At 38.3% G+C, this 21928-nt stretch overlaps 1 protein-coding gene across 1 annotated transcript in view; it reads left to right on the forward strand.

Annotated features, from left to right (window-relative positions):
* Ppp4r4 (protein phosphatase 4 regulatory subunit 4) overlaps window positions 1-21928 on the forward strand; it is an 85328-nt gene that overhangs the window by 16677 nt on the left and 46723 nt on the right. Inside the window, exon 3 of the mRNA XM_051196536.1 lies at window positions 8886-8988. Within this exon, the coding sequence (XP_051052493.1) occupies window positions 8886-8988 (103 nt within the window). The remainder of the gene's footprint in view (window positions 1-8885; window positions 8989-21928) is intronic.

The raw sequence follows: 21928 nt of genomic DNA on the forward strand, positions 1-21928 counted from the left end.
TTTGATGATCCTCAGGTGTTCTTGAATTTTATTTTATTTTGATAATTTTTTAATTTAAATTTGAAACAAGCTTATTTTACATATCAATACCAGTTCCCAAACCCTCCCATCCTCCCCTGTTCCTTCCACCAACCCCTATCCCATCCCCTTTCTGCTCCCCAGGGAGGGTGAGGCCTTCCATGGGGAGTCTTCAGAGTCAGTCATATCATTAGAAGGCATTAGGAGGAGGGAGAGTGGAGAGGTGGGCAAGAGGGAGAGGAAGAGAAAGAACAGAGGAGAGCAAGAAAAGAGATCCATAATAGAGGGAGCCATTATAGGTTTTAAAAGAAATCTGGCACTAGGGAAATATCCAGAGATCTACAAGGATGGCCCCAACTAACAATCTAAGCAAAAGTGGAGAGGCTACCTTAAATGTGCTGAGTTCCATTCCAGGCGAGTGGAGATTTTGTTTTCTGTAGAGTGTGGTGAGGTGTGAGGAGAGGGAAGCTTAAGCTGATGTTGTGACATGCATTTGAGAGTCAGAGGGCTGTTGTGTGCCTCTGGTAAAAGAGTAGCTGGAACAGCAGCTCCATTTTAGGTAGGTGGAGGCCATTCCCCAGCCAGTGGTCACTATGCACCTGATGATGTGTTTAATAAAGTTGAGGACTTTGGCTCTTTACAACAATCACAACCCCCCCAAAACATGGCATTCTGATATCAGTGGGAACATAGCAGAAGTCATTAGTAAAATAATTTTTATATTATTGATATCAAATAAACCATCTGACAACCCTTGTGGCAGTATCAACTAAGATTCTTTTTTGGAGGATCAAACCCAGTTGTGTGTGCTTGGCAAGTCCTCTCCCATTGAGTTAAACCCAGCCCAGAGAACTTCTTATAAAAAGATCGACTGTTAATCTGCTTCTTGTGATGGCATTGTGATCTGAGGTCATGCACGGCCATAGATTATGAACTTAGAAATGGTAGGTTGAAATCTTGCATGTAATTTTTACTAGTTGATAACTTTGAGTGAGCCATTTTCCCTTCCCCGGGTCTCAGTTTACACAAGTATAAACTATAGCAATATATTTATTCTATACTATAAAGATTAGTGAAACACTTTAGGAATAGTATTTGCCTCATGTAGTAAGCAGGGCCTTCAGCGTTAATTTTTCTTGTATTCTTGCCTTAGTTATGTTAAAAGGTTTATATTAATTTTTTGTGATACTAAACATGGTGATTATAATCAGGTTTGATGGTTCTCTGACTTTATAAGTTTTTAAGGCATTGTTTTGAAGATTTAATGTTGATTTTGCTGAATAAAGAAATAATTAAATAACTATATAAGTTTAGATTTTGTTATGACCTTAAAGCAAGGCCTGTTTAGCACCTGGTTCCTTGTATATTCAAACACTGTCTCAGTACTGTGTTGTAGTTTGATCTTAAGCGAGAGCCACTAGGAAGGGCTCCTTGGCTCTATAGGAGCTCAGGTCATTTAAACCCTGCACTTAGTCAAATAGTAGTAGTAAGTGAAGCTCTCAGATACAGTAGTGACTGTGTCATCCCATCTTTTGCAGGTAGAATTTTCTTCTTTCTTTACTGACTGATTTAGGGTTAAGTAAACTGTATAGATTGTTCAGGCTAGGAAAAGAGAGGACATTATGCAATATAGTTAATATTCTGATCATAGGAATATGTCTTCTCTTTGAATTTTGAACTTTTAGATGGTTGGCGTAGGGTATTAGACTAGTGACACTATTTTAAGAATATGGATTCATTGGTTCTTTATATGCTATGCATTCTTCCATTGCGCTACATCCCATGTTACTATTGTAACTTTATGAACTTGGACGAGGCTTTCATAAACAAGAGTAGGTAGCCTCATTTTGAGAACCTAGAGATAATGTTTCTGACATCTCCCTCCCCCCCTTGTCTCCCATTCTCCCCCCCTCCCGTCTCACAATGTAACCCAGATTACCCTTGAACTTTTATCTTTCTAATCCCTTCTGTTGCTTGATATTATACTATCTACTCTGCTTGCCTCCTCAGACAGACATGCACACATGCACACATGCACACGTACACACACACAAATCAACCTTCTTTCCTTGATTATCTCAAATTGATTATCAGTTTGTGTATCCTTTCCACAGTAAAGTGATCCATAGCTTAGCTTAGGAGCAAGAGTGGAGTGAATAAAGTGGAAGGAGAGGTTTGATCTTGGTTATGCATTTAGTTTATATTAGAGTTCCACATCTGCCACCTAGGCTCCATCCCCTAAGTGTTCTGAGGCCTCACCAAATAGCACCCCCATCTGGGGATCAGGGGTCCCAACATGAGCTTGTACATATCCACACATCCAACTGTAGCAGAGGCTGTGTAGTGTAGAGATTGGCAGCATAGGTTTGGAGTTGTGCAGGACGTATACTTTGAAACCTTTATCTTCCTAAAGTGAAAATAGAATGTAGCCGGTGATAGTATCTATCCACTTCTAAGATTATTGTGAGAATTAGCCTATGTGAAAGTAAGTCAGGTGTTTATTAGCCCAGTGCTGGGTGTGCAGTATAGCAGACACTGTTTTATCTTGTTATTGGAGGAGGAGTAAAGAAATAACATTTTTGGTGAAAGTGTTACAGATGTAGTAGTGAGAACAATGGCACAGAAGAAACAAAACCAGGGGGAATGTTAATGTTAGAAACTGGGGGATCAAGAGGGAAGGAATTAAAATCGCCATGAGTGTGTAACTGGTCTTAACCATGGGAAAAAAATACAAAGTAAAGGGTTCTGGTCAGCAAGGGAGATCAGTTTAAGGTTCTGGACATGGTAATAAGATCCAGCTTTTTGACAGTGGGAGCGGAATGCGGATGTGAAGTAGAGGAAATACGTATTTACCCTGTGCCCGTGTGCCAGGCATGGGAGTGTATAAGATCTTAGAAAAACACTCGACTAGAGGAGGTTGGAAACTGCCAGTTGGTCACTTAGGCACCCGAATGGTGTTTAATATCACAGCAGAGGGTGTGGCAACAGTGACAATCAAACTTTATTGTAGTAACAAATGCTTGAGTTTTCATTGGCTTAATCTATCACTGAAGAGGCTTTTTAAAAATAAGTGCATCTCCCAAGAGAAAGCAAATAATTAGTAACACTAATTTAGAATTTGAAAGATAGCTGTCCTACATCCATTTATTTAGTCTTATATTTTCTCCTCTTCCCTTTTTAACCTCTAGTGTACAACTTAGATGATTAACCCAGTTCTTTTCAGTATTAGAGGAATGGCTTTCTGAGTGGCTTTAGAGTGAATTGTTTGCATCCTTTTTGTTTCTGATTGAGTATCCTAAAAATGAGCATGCTCTAAAGACTAGGGCAGCCTGTGAGTGTTTTTCGTGCTTAGCTTTCAATAGAAAGCTGGAGGTTTTGAAGTCTTGGAAGCTTATTTTGCTTAAACAAAAAGGGTAAGATTAATCAGATAACATTTAAAGATTGTATATGCTGCATTAAGTAAAAAATTTTACACTGATTTCTCTATATGGTTTTGGGTCCCTTCTGGTAGTACAGATATGTATTAACCACATATGTTTATCCTGACTGTCACCAAAGTTAGCAAAGGCTAACTGCAGGCTCATAGCCTTGAGAAATTCCAGTTCAGCACTCGACTTTAGCATTTCTCTTTTGCCCTGTTGGCAACCATTTTTTCAGATTGTCTCACATTTTCTTATAATGTGCATTTAAGCAGAGGCTCTTAGTTCAGGTTACCATTGCTGTGATGAAACAGTGTGACCTAAACTATCTGGGGAGGAAAGGGTTTATACAGCTTACAGGAACTGAAGCAGGGCAGGGACTTGGAGAGAGGAGCTGATGCAGAGGCCTTGAGGGCCTCTTACTGGTTTGCTTCTCATGGCTTGCTCAGCCCCTTGTGCATCAATCACTAATTTAAAAAAATGCTCCAAAGGCTTGCCTACAGCCCACTCTTCTCAATTGAGATTCCTCTGATGACTACAGCTGTGTCAAGTTGATATAAAACTAGTTAGGGCACAGGCTATAGATCGTTCCACCTATACTGCTTTTGGTGCTATCCATGTTATAACAGCAGTACTGTGAGGATGGATGAAGAAGGGAGCATGTATTCGGTAGGCTGCTTCATTTGTGCAAACCGCTGCTGTGATTGTGGCTCATTCCACTCAGTCTACAAGTTGTGGTGACTCTGCAGGCTCTCTTTCTTCCTTTGTGTCTGTCCTAGGTTGCCTTTTATTGCTGTGAGAATCACCATAGCCAAAATCAACTTGGGAAGGAAGAGGTTATTTAATCTTACAGCTTATAGTCCACCTTAAAGAGAAGTCAGGGCAGGACCATGGAGGCAGAGACTGAAGCAGAGGCTATGGAGGTTTGCTGCTTACTGGCTTACTCCTCATGGCTTCCCCAGCCTGCCCAGGGGCGGCTCTTTCCAGTGAGCTGGACCCTCTTATATCTGACAAGAAAATGTCCCACAGAATTGCCTACAGGCAACCTGATGGAGGCATTTTCTCATGTAAGGTCCCTTTTCAGACAACTCTAGTTTGTGTAGTTGACAAAAAATCAACCAATACATTTTCTAAAATTATTTTTTCATTATTAAAAAGTCATCTACCATGGTGGCTCCTAATGCATGGTCCAGATCACAGCAGCAGTATCATTGGGTGCCTGTGACAAATCAGGTGCTTAGGCTAGAAACTAGAGTATCCTGGAGTTGGGCTCAGTTTTACCTGATTCTCAGTTTTATCTCATTCTAAAACATGTTAAGTTTGAGGGCTACTTCTCTAGCAAGCTGTGCTTAGCAGCCTGCATATATTTTGTTGAAGTCAGGACCAGTGTATTTCTGCTAAACTGAACATTAGCTGAAAATTTGAAATAACTATTGTAGCTAAGCTGTTATCTAACACTGCTTTTCACATCATTAGGTAATAGTTGCTTTGCCTAAGCCAGAGTTTCTTGGGTTTTTGTTGTTGTTGAGGCATGGATATTCTTTATTGTGGGGAGCTGTCCTACACACTGTAGGATGCTTAGCAGCGTCCTGGGTTCTACCTGCTGGGTAACAGTATATAGTGATGGTGAAAGATGTCTTTAAACGCTGTCTTATGGACCCCAAGCAGATGGGTAGGAGAGGGGGAGTTCGCTAACAGCTGAACCACTGGATAACTTAGTTCCTAATTAACTGATGATGCCAACTATGTTATGCATGGTACATCTTATTTTCTTCCTGACAGCAGAAGAGCCAGGTATTGATTGATTATAGAAATTTAGTTTTTGTGTTTGTTAACAAATGTGAGAACTAGGTTCACTTTATTTTTTTCCTGTTTACATCTTATGTATAGTAACATTATTGCTTTGTTAATATCACACTGCTATCAGAATCAGGGATGGCATGATTTTCTGTTGTTAAAGGGCAACAGCTTATCTAAGTGGTGGTTGCACTATATTGATTTCTTGGGACTATGGTATGGTCTTTCATTTTTTTTTAATTTATAAAAAATATTTTAAATTTATATGTATGGGTTTTTTACCTGTGGGAGTGTGGGTGTGTCTGTGCACTACTTGTGTCCTTGATGCCTGTGAAGGTCAGAAGAGGGCATCAGATTCCTTAAAACTGGAGTTGTTAATGGAAATGAGTCACCATGTAGGTGTTGGGAACTTTACCTGGGTCCTCTGCAAGAGTGGCAAGTGCTGTTAACCAAGGGCCATCTCTGCAGCCCTTAAGTATTTACTAATTTTTTCTTTTTCTTTTTCTTTTGGCCATGGCATGTATGTGGAGGCCAGAGGACAACCTTGTGGAGTTAGTTTTTTTTTTTTTTTTTCCTTTCACCTGTATATAGGTTCCAGGAATTGAACTCAGGTTGTCTAGCTTAGAGGTAATTGCCTTTATCTGCTGAGCCATTTTGTCAGCCTTTAAAAAAAGTTTTATTTGACCATTTCATACATGTGTACATACAGTGTACTCTGATTACTCACCCTCTCCTCCTTCCTCCCTCTCTTCTTCATACAAATGTTTTCCATATTCATGACTTTTTGTTTGTGTCCCCACTGAGTTTAACTTGTCCAGTCTGTTTGACAATGGGATTGAACTATTCTCCAGAGTCGCCTAGGCTCAAAAGTGGTCAGACAACTGGATACTGTGGCTCCCTCCTCTCAGAATTTTAGTTGCCAGTAGTTTATCAGTAAGTGGTGGGGTCCTTTGAGCCCCTCCTCACCCATATTCTTTGTTAATGGGGCCAGTCTTAGCTATGTCCAGGGCCTGTGTCTTAGTCAGTGTTCTGTTGTTGTGAAGAGACACCACGATCAAGGCAACTCTTATAAAGGAAAATATTTAATTCAGGGCTGGCTTACAGTTTTGGAGGATTAGTTCATTATCATTATGGCAGAGAGCATGGGCTTTTGAAACCTCAAAGCCCACCCCCAGTGACACACTTCCAACAAGGCCACACCTCCTAATCCTTCCAATCTTTTCAAATAATCCCACTTCCTGGTGACTAAGCATTCAAATATATGAACCTGTGGGGGCCATTCTTGTTCAAACTACCATAGCCAATTTTAAAAATATTTTTAACTTAAATGAAATTCCTTGCTGGGTTTTCATCTTGGAATTCCTTCCAACAGCGTATTTTATTTTTGTCCTTTTGTGTATTACATTTTCTCATATCCTTTTTACTTTTAAATCTTTTATTTTTACATTTAAAATTTCTCTTCTTTTCTCTTCATTCACCTCTTTTATAGTTGAATCATTTCCAACTTCCTGCTGAGTTCTGTTGCCTCAATTTTACATTTTGATTATTAATGGTGACTGTGATGTTTTTGTGCCATAGGCATTTTCTTAATTTTCTTTTGTAGAGAAATAGTAGGTTATAATTATGTCTTGTGGGCACTGCCTTTTGTGATAAGGACTATTAGTCTTTGCCTTACTTTCTCTTTAAACACACACACACACACACACACACACACACACACACACACACGAGAGAGAGAAAGAGAGAGAGAGAGAGAGAGAGAGAGAGAGAGAGAGAGAGAGAGAGAGAGAGAGAGAGAATTGAATTATAATCTTTAAACCCTGAAGGTCTGGTTCAGGATATCTTCCTATTTGCAGGGTTTTAGAGCCTTTTTTGTTACCTTTTTGTAGTGTTGGACATTGGATGTTTTGCTTTTTGAGGTCCAAGTGTTCAAATACATGAGCCTATACTCATATTTAAATCATAACGGTAGTACATTTGTTTATGTTGCTGATGTAACACATTACCACAAACTGGGTAACAAGAAATATTATTTTCATAGTTCTGTAGATCAGAAGCCGCAAATCAAGAAATCAGTGTAACTCTAGAGGTGCACCCAGTTTTGGCTCTCTTAGCAGATAATCTAGAATGATCTCTTCATCTCAGTATCCTTCTGAAAATTAAGAATACCCTAGCATTTCAGGATTGGGCTGTAGATATATTTTAGGGGTTACCTTTCAACCTATGACAAGTAATTTTTTTGACAACTTTAGTTTTCACCTTTTGACCATTTTTTTTAGATTAGCATAGTCCCCTAGTTCATGCCATTCTCCTTTATTTCTTCATTTTTCTTGAAAAGGTAAGAACAGTGAAATGATTGTGATACCCTGTATTCCATATTTTGCTGTACTGTAATAGGTCAATACTTGCTATGTAGTAGGACAGCTTCATTTACAACTAGATCATACTTTTTATGACTGAAAAAAAAACCCTACACAATTCTGAAGAAACAAACATATTACTTAAAAAAATTGAAGAACTTATATTTAAAGCTATGTACATTTCATAAAACTATGAATAATTCTTGTCATAGTTACTTTTCTGTTGCTATCATAAAACTCTATAAAAGAAGGAGTTTACTGGGCTCTTAAAGTTTCAGAGTATTAGAGTCCAGGACCATCATGGTGGGGAGCACAGCAGTAGGCAGGCAGGCAGGTGCTGGAGCAGTCGCTGAGAGCCTACATGTTGAAACACAACCTTAGGGCAGAGAAGGAGACTCAGAATGGCTCTTTTGAGACTTCAAAGCCCACCTCCAGTGACATGCCTTCTCCAACAAGGCCACAGTTCTACCAACTAGGGACCATGTATTCTTCTTCAGAGGACCACAGTTCTATTTGAAGAAAGTAAAAATAATTTTAATTTATTAAAACTATGTAAATAAATAAATGAATAAATAAATAAATGTTATGCCATAAGCATTCATTGTGTTTAGTACCTGTTTAGAACAGGTGGCATTTCCCTTTGGTACTTGACATGCTTGCAAAACTTGTATCATTCAGGCTGTATTTTGAAGTATTTGTAGTTCATGGAAATGTTCTTTCCAGAAGAATTTGAATATTCCTCAAAGTACTTAGGATACCACAGAGATTATTTTTGAGAACAAAGCCTTAATGCATGCTAGACCAAAAAGGCATAGTATAAAATGCCCTGTAAGAGCTTTGAGTATATCTTTCAGAAGTTTCTTGCAACTCACAAAGACAATCTCTACAAGTCATTTCAATGTACTCAACATTGTGTTTTTGCCTAGATTATTTTAGTTGTTGCTATAATTATTATTTTACTATATTGTATTATCATATGATTTTATAAAGTGTAGCAAACTGTCAGATCACAGAGCAAAATGTGGTAGAATTTTAAAATATTAAGATTGTTGACACTTTATGACGTGTATGTAAACAGGAAATCTTTCTTCAACATAACTGAAATGTCCCCATGTATTTGTTATAAGATTATTTAATAAAATTTTATATCTGGTTTTACTTTTGTATCTCAAGGGTGTGTTTAAAACATTGTAGAAAGTCATTAAAAGCTGTCATTTTTTTCAAATTAACCCATGAAATTAAAAATTCAGCTTCTAATTTTAAATTTAAAAATTTGCATTTTCCTTATAAGTGCTGGTCAAGATATCCAAGGAACAAGTGTGATTGCAAATCTTCCATTTTTGATGCGACAGAATCCTACTGAGACACTTCGGAGAGTCTTACCCAAAGTCAGAGTAAGTTGGTATGAAATAAGATTTAAGTTTCTTATTTTTCTTCCCCCAGTAGCATGTTGTCACTATTGAGAGAAAATTTCAGAAATTTGATGACTGATCTTTTAGAAGAAGAAATATGATTATGTTTATTTTAAATTGTGATAAAATATTTAGGAAAATTAGTTGTAAATAGTTCCTGGGTGATCTTCAGTAAAGACATTTTAAAGGTAGATTTTTTTAATAGCTTAAAAATGTAGCCGTCTTTATAAAATGATAGATATACCATTTGATATTGTTTTCAAAAATCAGCACACTAATTTTATGTCCTCACTACTGTATTAATTTAACTAAGATCCTGCACAATGGACTTGTGGTGACTTCTGAAGAATCCTCAAATGAAGTTCATTATGGTTATCACAATTTTAGTTTGCATGAATTTCATTCCTTCCTAAAGTTCTTGAGAATTAGTTTCCTGCTGTGAACATAAAATTTTCTCTACATCACATTTCTCTGCAAGTACATAATGCCCATTGATTATTAGTATATCACATTAGACATTTAATAATTAATATTTATTATTTGTTTATACCTGTGTGCATGCAAAGAACTCCTTTTTTTAAAACAGGTATTTTGTGAGCAATCCAGAAAGTAGTCTTTTTGTTCTATAGTTTCTTAACCATTAATGGGGTCAGAGGTTGCCTGCTATTGGAGATAATATTTACTAATAGTTTTATTGACTTACCTTCATATTTGGTTATAACTATTTACAAATTTATAAATATATATATATATATATATATATATATATATATATATATGCTGTAATCATTAGCCTATCTTTGAGCTTTGTTTTTTGGAATTATTTGTAGCATGATTCCAACTTATATAATTTTTATAAGAAGTCCACATTTCTATTAGCCAGTATGAATTCTTACTGGCTACCATGGTGATTCATGAGTGCATTAAGCTTTGTTATGTCTTTTTTCCCCAGAATCATGCCTAATTTTGCAGTGAGTAAGCTTATATAAATCAAGCCTACTTGCATATTCAATTTTGGTAGTGTTAACTGACATAACATTGTTATCATGACAGCCAGAGGCATCACTTAAATGGTAGAAAAGAGTTCATGTAAGTAAGAAAATTAATTTTAATGTAAAAAATGTCAAACATTCTGCATACTGTGTTTATTTGGCTAAGTCTGGTCCACAGAGATCAGACTGAATGTTCAAAATGCACACCTGGTTCCCAAAGAGGCTGGGAGAGGTTATTAGGATCTCCTGGGACTAGAGTTATAGATAGTTGTAAGTTACCATCTGGGTTCTGGGAATTGAATCCAGGTCCTCTGGAAGAGCAGCCATCTCTCACCTCCTAGCATCCAGGTATATAAAACAAGAATAAAGGGTGAAAAGCAGATAGCACCAATCTTTGGAGGTTCTCAAATAGTTCTGCCAAAGTTTTGATAATGTGCTCATAGTAAAGGCAATTATGTAATTACTAAGAAATTTTGCATGTGTGAGGACCTGGGTTCATTTTAGCCCCCAGCACCAAAACACCTCCCTTTTAAAAAAAGAAGAAAGGAGAATATGCATTCATTTCATATATACAGTGCATTCATATGCAGTTTCAAATGTACCTTCTCAGTATGTAAGGTATGTTTGAGTTATGGAAGATATGTTTGCTTTTTGTTTTTTGAGACAGGGTTTCCTGTAACTCTTTGTAGTCCAGGCTAGTCTCAAACTAAGAGATCTGCCTGCTTCTCTTTCCTGAGTGCTAGGATTAAAGGCATGTTTCACCATGCCTGGCTGAAGATATGGTTTAAATACAGAACATTAGCTGATTAATTGGATGCAAAACCAGTATCCACTAATGAATTTATTTTAAGAAAATCTTTACTTATTGATGAATGATTTCCTTCTTTTTATTTTATTTAATTAGTTTGCAGTCAGAATCCCGTGTAGCCCAGGCTGGTGTAGAACTCAGTATGTAGCTGAGGATAACTTGGAGCTTTTGCTGATTCTCCTGCCTCCACATCCCAAGCACTAGTATTAGAGGATTGCATCTCCATGCCCAGTTCATGTAGTACTGGGGCTCAAACTTGGGGCTTGTGCAAGCTAGGCAAGCACTCTGCCACTGAGCTCCAGCTCCAGCTCTTCATTCTTTCTTCTGGATGGTTAGTAAGCCAGCACTTGTTAGGACTTCCATCTCTCTTGCCTGCACTGTGTGAAGGAGATACAGAAAAGGTTAGAGGCGGGGCCCACATCAGGAAGGTCTTTAAGTCATGCAGTTGGCTGAAGGGGCAGCAGCATGCAGGAGAGTACTGTGTGGCTCCAACTTTGCATAAAAACATTCAAGTGAAACATAGGAGATAGACTTTAGGGGGCAACAGTGATGAATGTGCTTTTCTAGATAGCTTCATACACAATGGAAGATGGCCAAACATTTATCAGTGCACTTTAATGGGGAAACTATGCCGATCTGCAGACAATTTTAAAATCATCGTGCTCAGAGACCATCAAGACTTACTGGTACTTCAGGCTGGCCCATTTTCAGGTCTACCTAGCTTGTTTCAGCGATAAGCTGTGATAATGTATTTCTCATAGTCAGTTTGTTCACCTTGCTATCCTGGCGATTTCTTAGTTAATGTTGTGGCAAATCCACATTGTATGCCATGGTGAGCATTTAGGAATCATGACTTTTATGCTCACTTGTATTTATTTACTGAGCACTACTTGCCAGGTGAAAGGCACAGTTGTAAACACTGAAGTAGAGATGAATAAGAGACAGGGGACTTACCTGGGACTGGTATGTAAAATAAGATTGTTTCTAATTAAAATAAAAGACAAGGAACTTGTTGTTTAGAAGGCTGTGGTGCACAGGTGACCCAGACTTTAACGGTAGCCACACAAAAGGCTGACTGTCACTTGTGATAAGTGCTCTGAATGTAAAAAAAAAAAAAAAAAAAAAAAAAACAAAACAAAACTGGGACAGCAAGACAAAGGAGTAAGTTAGCAGGAGACCTTCCATGAACCCGGAGGGCAAGGAGAGCCTCTTAGCAAGACTGTGGCCAAGACAGCAGCAGGTGGCCTGAGACGCAAGAGCCTCATGGAACAGTGGTTAAGTGTGGTTGGGGCTAGTAGGAGGGGTAGAGTGTGAACAGAGAACATGCTGGGCAATGTCAGTGACCTTGGTTTTGAGGACAGTGGAAAGCTATTGGAGACTTTGAACATAAAGTTACTTAATCCATTCACATCTTGTGCCATTTTGATTAATGTGTAGATAGAGCAGGATAGTTACAGAGCTTCAGTACTGGGCCTCTAAAAGTCAAAGGCAGGTAGGATTAAAATAATGAATTAAAGCAGTGGGGTGGTGTGCATATGTGTCTCAGTTGGATTTATCATTGTGTACAGAATTCCATAATGGATTGGAGTGAACAAATTCCAATTGGGTTGGGTTTGGGAACAGCTTCCAGATGGTTGGGGGGAATGTCCTTCTGTAAATATGAATAAAGTACTGCTGGCAAATTGGAAGGCAAGATAAGTGGGACTAGGAGACAAGGAGGATTCTGGTAAATGTAGTCGGGGAGATTCAAGGTGTAGAGACTTGAGAGAGGAAGAGGTCTGAACCCAATTCTCTGGTAAGATAAGACCAGCTGGAAATACTTAGATTGATAGAAATGGGTTAATATTTAAGACAGAGCTAGCCAATAAGGAATGCTAGTAACAGGCCAACAGCTTTATATCTAATACAGCGTCTCTGTGTTATTTGGGACTGATGAGGCTCTGGGTCCAGGCTGCCGTAACAAAATGGTGTCCAACATGGGGCCTGAGAACTTTCATTTAAAGCTTTAAAAGGGGTTTTAGAAACAAAAGAACAGAGACGAGCAAGGCTTCTTGGTAGCAGCATTTTTTCTCAATTGGGCTCTGTTTTGCTAGAGACAAGCAGAGATTTGCACAGCTCCTTTAAGGGAGGTTTCCTGACTCAGCATTAAGCAGCAAACCCTGCTAACAACTTAATGGTGTGTTCAAGAGCTGGCAGTGGCAGTGACCATATCTCCAAGTGGTAGCATGCTGCTGGATGGTAGTTTAGATCAAGACGGTGAGCACAGCTCTCAGTGATGGTGCTAAATGTACCACCACCATCTTGGATAGACCAAAGCTAGTACAGCTGTGGCTTTCATTCTAGCAATGTTGTTGTTTACCAGATAAAAGACTCGTGGCCAGAAAAAGATAAAGTTTTACAGTAAAGACAGATTCAGATAAAGAAAAACCTCTAAAGGTTTACAATGTGTTTAAAAATATACGTAAACTTGGAAGAGAAAAAGAAACAGGATAAAGTGGTTTAAAAAAATAGAAAGATAGAGAGTAGCTGGGTGTGGTGGCACATACCTTTAATTCCAGCACTTGGGAGACAGAGGCAAGCAGATCTCTGTGATTTCTAAGTGACCCTAGTGTACAGAGTAAATTCCAGGACAGATAAAAGTTACACAGGGAAACCCTGTCTCAATAAATAAAAAAATAAAAGTAAGAGAAACAACAATAAAAAAGCCACCTGAAGATGGAAAGCACAAAGAGTCTGGATACTGTATGCTATTGTGTTGTCTTTGTATTGTTTGACTCCTGAGGCAATAACAACTGTTAAAAGAAATGCTGTTGGATTAATCCAATTTATATATTTAAAAAATGCTTTGACTTCCAAATCTAAGTCTAAGGACAGGTTACTGGGGAAAAGGATTTCTATTTTTATTTCCACAGAAAATGAAAAGCTGTGGATTCCTTCCAGACTAACATGGTTTGATCAAGCAAGACCCCCTAAAGCAGTGTCCCAGGCAATCCAACATTCAAAACAGCTGGGACAAGGCAGCCTTTCAGACCACTACAGCCAGGATTTCTGTGTCTTCTTAGGATCCCCATGACAGCAGTCCATCAGCAGAAAGCAGTTTGGAAATAATATCACCCAAATATTGTTTATAAATGTTTGTTTTCACTTAAATGGGGTTGGTTATAAATGACCACAACCAATCTCTTTTTAAAGGTAAAAAGGTGATTATGGTATAGAAATGAATACTTTGTTTTGGAATGGATTTTCATTTATTGATACAATTTAAGGTCAATTTTGTGATAAGTATATTTTTCCTCTTGTTTAGGTATTGTGTTTATATAGCTCATTTAAAAATGTAATGTAGTTTAAATACAGATTATAGTTACCTGTAATAGTCAAAACTTATAACTATATTAGTTAGGATTTCTAGATATACAGAGATATATTTGAGATGGATAAATATTCTTCAAACCTTTCAAAGACCTACAGAATATGGCATTTAAAATGGTTTAGGGTTTTTCTTGATATGTAACTGTTCCTGAAAACACCACCTGCATCAGAAAGGAAGATGGAAATGGAAGAAACTCATTATGGAGTTTACTTCCAATATGGCAAGACTAGCCATTTGGGCAAGATACTGCTTTTGTCTGGACTGTTTGACTTTATGCTGTATAAACTGGACATGCAGGACCCACAGAAAAGTGACTGCTGATCCAAGATGGACATTGCTACAGGGTTCCTGCTTCATGGAAAAGTCTTCCAGACAATCTGCTGGACACAGAGAAAAGTGACTGACAAACTGCCGATACAGGTGGATAGTTTAAAGTTTCTTGCCTTGCTGGGGAGTCTGCCAGACACACTATGGCCTATAGGCTGAAGATGGAACATTACAGAAGAACTTCAGGTGACTGGCCAGGTAGTGAGATATCTCTGTCATTTCTAGAGTTTATATACTATCCTTCTGTGGTCTTTAATGGAGTTGAAGACAGATAGGTATGGTTATAGTTTTCCTTAGTTAAGATTAAAGATAAATTACATATAAGACTTTAGACTCACAAAGATAAGATAGATGATAGAATATTTTCTTTAAATAATGCTAAATATTAATGGACTAAATATTATTAACTATAGCTCTTATTTGATGTATATTTTACTATGCTAAAGTTAAAACCCTTCTTTTTATTTTAGACAGAAAAGAGGAGATGATGGGAGATGTCATTCTGTAAATATGTTTGTCTTATTAGTTAATGAATAAAGCCCTGTTGGCTATTAGGAAGGCAAGATAGGCAGGACTAAGAGACAAAGAGGATTCTGGTAGATGTAGTAGGGGAGATTCAAGATGTAGAGACTTGAGAGAGGAAGAGGTCTGGACCCTCTCTCCAGTAAGATAAGACCAGGTGGAAATACTTAGATTGATAGAAATGGGCTAATATTTAAGACAGAGCTAGCCAATAAGGAATACGGTAACAGGCCAACAGCTTTATATCTAATACAGTGTCTCTGTGTTATTTGAGTTGATGGGGTTCTGGGACCAGGCTGGTGGGAAAACTGCTCTTACATGCTTTACCTAAAAGAACATGAAGAAAAGGGATGTTGGGGGCACTACTGGTCATACACATTATAAAATTGTACTGGTGGTATTTTCAACTACATTTGCATTTAATCATTACTACTGTGTCTTAATTAAAAAATACTTTTTATTTATTTTTATTGTTTTTTTTTGAGATAGGGTTTCTCTGTGTTACTTTGGAGCCTGGCTGCCCTTGAACTCACAGAGATCCTCCTGCCTCTGCCTCCTGATTGCTGGGATTAAAGGCTTAATTAAAATATATTTTAAAGGCTACTATTTTCACTATTTTAGAGATGAAGAATTTTGACACTCCCCTCCCCCGTTTTTGAGAAGATCTCTTTGGGTAGTCTTGGCGTCCTGGCTGTTCTGGAATTTTCTATGTAGACAAGGCAGTCCTCAGACTCACAAAGATTCTTTTACCTTTGCCTCCCAAGTGCTGGGATCAAAGATGTGAGTCACCACACCTGGCCAAGATGAAGAAATTCAAACTTTAAAATAGAAGGGGCTGGAAAGATGGTTCAGCACTTAGGAATGCATACTGCTCCTACAGAGAATCTGAGTTTGGTTTGAAGATGGCTTATAACCATTTGTAACTACAGCTCTGGGGCATCTGATGGCATCTTCTGGCCTCTGTGGACACTGCATTTATGTGCATACATGTGCACATGTGCACATGGAAACACACGCAACTAAAAATGTAAAAAAACAAAATAAATAAAATATTAAAATGCCAGCAACAAAATTGACCTAATTTCATTATTTCCAAAATTTCCTTTCTAAACTATATCCAAAGTGGATTTGAGATGTTATGTACCTGTCTCGTGGTGGAATTTAAGTAAAAATAAAGAAAAAAAATTTTTTTTTGACTTCCAATTTAAGTTCTATAAATGTGAAAATCCTTCAAGGTATAGTTATTTTGTTCATGTTATGTAATTTAATCCTATGGTCATTATTTTTTTCTACAACTTAAACTGGATTCTTAGACATTAGACTTAAATATTAAACTTAGGCTTATGCTGTTTGGAAGTGATGGGATTTTGACTGTCAAAATAAATTTCTAAATTCTGTATCCTTGTATAAAATTACAAATGACGGTGATATAATTACGCTTAAAATATAAAATTCCATTATAATGCAGTACCAAACATTTCTTCTTGTTGAACTTTTGAATTAATTTCATTTTTCAGTTACTTATGTTTTGTTCCCAACAATGTCATAATATTGGACAATTGAAAATGTGCAGTGTTAGGAACAGAAAATAGCTATAGTAAGTATTTACTAAGACTAAGGTCTTACTGGATGTCAGACGCTGTACACTGTTGAATGTTTTATGCATTTGAATCTCTGAGTCCAGACAACAGTTCTGTGATACACATCCCACAGAGGAAGAGATATCTGAGTTAAGCAACTTCCTACAACATCTCTCACCTCCTGTATACTTCTTTGTGTCTGTTCAGAAAGGGGCAGACCTCCCGTGGGTATCAGCAAAGCATGGCATATCAAGTTGCAACAAGACTAAACAACCCCCTCCCCTTGTATTAAGGCTGTGCAAGGCAAGCTACTATAAGGAGTAGGGCTCCAAGAACCAGCAAAGTGTTAGAGACATACCCTGTTCCCACTGTTAGGAATTCCACAAGTAGAATAAGCATAGAATAAGCTACACAACTGTCACATATATGTAGAGGGCCTAGGTCAGTCCCACGCAGGCACTCTGGTTGTTCAGACTCTGTGAGTTCCTATGAGCCAGGTTAGTTTTTTCTGTGGGTTTTCTTGTAATATCTTTGACTCCTCTGACTCCTACGACCCTTTCTCCCTCTCTTCAGCAGGATTCCCTGAGCTTGGCCTAATGTTTGGCTGTGGGTCTCTGCATCTGTTTCCATCAGTTACTAGATGAAAACTTTCTGATGACAATTAGGGTAGTCACCAATCTGATTATAGTAGACAGACAGTTCAGGCTACATATCCACTACTGCTAGAAGTCTTAGCTGGGGTCATCTTTGTAGATTTGTGGGAGCTTCCATTGCATCAGCTTTCTATCTGACCCCAAAGTGCCCCCTCTTCCAGTCAATTCGTTCAGTACTCACCCCTTCCATCCACATCTCAACCAGATCCCCACATTCCCATCCCCACCTGCCCCACTACACTCAGAAGATATTTTCTATTTCCCCTTCCCAGGGAGATCCATTTGTTCCCCCTTGGGCCCTCCTTACTGCCTAGCTTCTCTGGGTCTGTGGATTGTAGCATAGCTATCCTTTACTTTACAGCTAATCCACTTATGAGTGAGTACATACCATGCTTGTCTCACTCAGGATGGGTTTTTTCTTTTTTAGTTCCATCCAATTGCCTTCAAATTTCCAGATGCTGTTAACAGCTGAGTGATACATTTTCTTTATCCAATGAGAGGCATCTACGTTGTTTCTAGGTTCTGGCTATTACAAATAAAGCTGCTATGAACATAGCTGAGCAAGTTTCTTTGTGATATCACTGAGCATCCTTTGGTTACATGCTCAAGAGTGGTATGGCTGTGTCTTGAGGTAGATTGTTTCCCAGTTTTCTGAGCAACTTCCATATTGATTTCCAAGGTGGCTGCACAAGTTTGCACTCCCGCCAGCAATGGAAGAGTGTTCCTCTTGCTCCACATCCTCTCCAGCATAAGCTGTCATTTGTGTTTTTGATCTTAGCCATCATTTTTTGAGTTTAGCCTCTTGATTGGCTTATCTGTTTGCAAGGATCTCTAACCTGCAATTCACTTCTCAGGCCTCAGCTACCTTGTCTGCTTCTACAACAGCTGCACTCAGGACTTTGCCTTCTAGAAGCCACTCACCAAGAGGGGTCTTTAAAAAGTACTAACCGATCATGTTTTATAATCTTGTGTGATAAGTATCACTTAAGTGGTGAAGTGACAGAAATTTGTCCCCTTCCCTTTCCCTTATCCCCAAGAATTAAGCTCTGGTCTCAGGAAATTGTAAATGGTACCTTATTCCAGAACAAGGTAATTTCAGAATGTGTGTAAATAATGGATCTGTAGATAGGGAGATTGTCTTGGGTCATTTGGATGGGGCCCAAATGCTGTCATGTGTCTCTTTTAAGAAGGCAGACAATGAATGAGTGGGAAAGACAGCAGTGAAGACAGAGACAGACGTGGGAAGGCCAGGAAGTGATGGCATAGTAGCTAGCAGTAGTAAGGAAGGGATGCTGTCTGTGGCAGGAACATGGCAAGACATCTTATCTGAGTAATACTGCTTTAGCACATCTGGCTTCTAGAACGGTGAGAGAGTAAATTTCTATTGCTTTAACATGCTTAGCTTCTGTTAATTTGTAATAGCAGCTTCAAGAAAACTAACACAAATAACTTTTCATTTCAGATAGAATAAAACTTCCTATCATGTCCTTTCTGACCAGTCTTTCTATCTTTTCCATAAAGGCAGGGTCTTTTTCACTGTAGTTTGTCACTTAATCTTCAGAGGCTGGAATGGTGTTTGGAAATAACAGGTACTCACAGCCAAGTTTAGAAGGACTGTTAATTGAACTGAATATTCTGAGAGAAGCAGTGTCTACCCAAATGACCTATGATGTGTTTGACACTCTGGTCTGACTCACTGAAGCCTTCTTAAGTGAAACAGCATTGATGGAATGCTGTGACTCTGACTTTTCCTTCCAGACATCTTACAGGATTGAGAAGTACATAATAGATGATATAAGAGGCATAGTCTATTTAATCAATGTGAAATTTGATTATTAAAGTTGGCAGGTATGATATAGCAATATTTTGATTGTGCAAAGATCCACCAATTCTACTTTTACTACTGTTTGTGACTTTATTTTCATGAGTAGATACAGTAAGAAAATACCTAAAATATCTTGCAGTGTGAATAGTGCAGCATTTTATACTGAATAGAGATAGATTCTTAAATGATCTCATTTTGAATTTGATTAGAAAGCATTTACCTAGCAAATAAAGGTATTTGTGAATGAAAAGCTGAATGCATTTTTGAAGAAGTCTTATTTGAAATAGTCCAGTTGAATGGACAAACAACAACGATTTGTAGAATGCTTAATGTGGGGCAGGTGCTGTGCTTCATACCTCAGATACATCTTTTAAACAATTGTCACCTCCATATGATATATTATACTCATTTAAACCCGAGGAAATGTGCACTTAAAGCTCAATGTTTGACTGTAATGTTGTGTTAGGTTTCTAAGAAGTATAAAAGAATATAATTGATTCTGATAGTTCCCTGAAAACAAGTCTTAACTAGGGAATGAGCGAATACAAATGTGCTCTACAAACTGCTGCCTTCTTTGCTTTGCATCTCAGAAAACGTTCCTCTCTTCCTCACCATCGTTGACATTTCAGGGATAAACGTTTAAATTCCGAGAAAAGCAAAAGGGGTTTGTGAAAGCAGTACAATTATACATCTGAAACAGAACATGATGTTCCAGGACCCCTGTGGGTCACAAATGGCCTGCGGTGAAGCATAGCATTCCATTGGCTGACACTCTGATTGCAGACAGGGTGAGAGGAGAGGGGAAGGATTCCCACGGTGGTGTAAGGTTAATGGAGGCTTCCAGCATCAGGGTAAGCATCAACCATTCAGGAGGCCTTGTGGGTTAGAGGTATGGAGTTATAGAACAGTCTCCCAGTTCACCAAGAAACAGAGTGGGGACAGCTGGAGGGACTGGAGCAGGGACTGACAGTGGGGGCTGCTCTTCTGTGCTTTAGAGTGTAAAATAAAATTATGTTGACCATAATCTTTCAAGGATAATGTCTGTGCTATGTTTTTTTCATTTTATCGTTGTTTGTATTTAAGGATAAAGTAGATTGACATTGCTACTTTATAATTGGACATAAAGGAAGAATAATACAAGCAAGATTTTTTTTTCCCATGAGGCAAGGCCTGATGTAGCCCAGACTGGCCTCAGATTCTCTATGCATCGAAGGAGGTGGCCTTGAACCTCTGATCCTCCTGCCTCAGCCTCCCAAGTGCTACCATGTTCAACAGTTAATATTTTTTAAAAATAATTTATTTTTATTTTCTGTGCATTGGTGTTTTACCTTCATATATGTCTGTGTGAGGATGGCAGATCCCCTGGACCTGGAGTTACAGATAGTTGTGAGCTGCCGTGTGGTTGCTGGGAATTGAACCTGGACCCTCTGGAAGAGTAGCCACTGCTCTTAATATCTGAGCCATCTCTCCAGCCCCCAGTAGTAAATATTTTTAATAGATCTAAAGTTTGATTTGTGCTTCATAAAATTCTAATAAAGAACAGTGTTCATATATTTTTCTCCTTGGTCATTTAGTCATCCATCCTGCCTATAAGAAAAATGAGCTGGATTTTCTGAAATTTTTTTAAATGTATAGTTGAGCTTAAACAAATGTGAAACAATTCCTGAGCTCAAAAAAACAGTAGCCCCACTTCCTCTTAGGTTGTAGAAGTTTATTCTCCTTCTAAAACTAGGTTAGCAAGTAAATTCACATGCTGATATCTTGTCTTGAGCCTGTCACAGGTACTCACAAAGCTGCTACATGAGTTGAATTCTAAAGAGCAAGATGATTTTGAGTCCTTTAAAGAAGATAGGACACAGGGACACTGGCTCGTTTGTTTGTTTACTACAGATTGTTTCTGTATTGATCTGGCTGGGCTTGAACTCACAATCCCCGTCTCTACCCTCTGAGCACCAGTTGCAGATGTACCACACAGATCTGTATCAGGTTGAGATAACTTGTGACCTAGTATACAGGTTGAATCTCAGCAAGACAAAAGAGAAAATGGAAGACATAATGGCCAAGACTCTGAAATAAGTAAAAGACAAGATACCACAGTGCTAAGAATATAGGACACCAAACAGGAGAAACACACACAAATACACATATTCATGCGCAAACACACATGTGCACACACACTCTCTCTTTCCCAGGAACATGATGATAAAACTGCTGCAGATAAGGGAAAATGAGACAGTCTGGGGAGAGCAGCCAGAAAGAAAGGAGCAGGAAATATTACTTGGAGGGACACAAGCAAGAATTGAATTTCTGGTTAGAAACACACTGCTGGTGAGAATGTGAAATGACTCAATCACATAGGAAGATTGATTCTCAAAATTTTATTATGTACTTAGCTGATTCCCTTCTTTGGATTAAGACTGACTTTTACATTTGCTTAGAGACTTGGTCATGAATACATTGAAGGCCATGGTTAGTTACTTGAGGCTAAAGCTGAAAACAACTGAAAATATACATCCATAGGTAATGGATAAATTGTAACTGCATAGCCATGGGATAATCCTTTTGTTTTTATGAGACAGGGTTTCACTATGTAATCTAAGCTGGCCTTGAACTTGTACAATTCTGTTCCTCAGATTCCCTAGTGCTGGTATTGTAGGTGTGTACCACCATACCTGTACTTCAGGTTCATTCTAAACATATTTCATCTGGTACAGGATTTTAGAGTGCTTACTGGTAGGTTTTTGTTATTCTCTCTCTGTCTCTGTCTCTCTCCCTTCTTCCCTCCCTCTCTGTCTCTCAGGGCACACATACAGCTTCTCTAATCTGTGGTTTATTTTATATTGCT

This window comes from Phodopus roborovskii, unplaced genomic scaffold, assembly GCF_943737965.1.
Source record: "Phodopus roborovskii unplaced genomic scaffold, PHOROB, whole genome shotgun sequence".
NCBI classification, from domain to species: domain Eukaryota; kingdom Metazoa; phylum Chordata; class Mammalia; order Rodentia; family Cricetidae; genus Phodopus; species Phodopus roborovskii.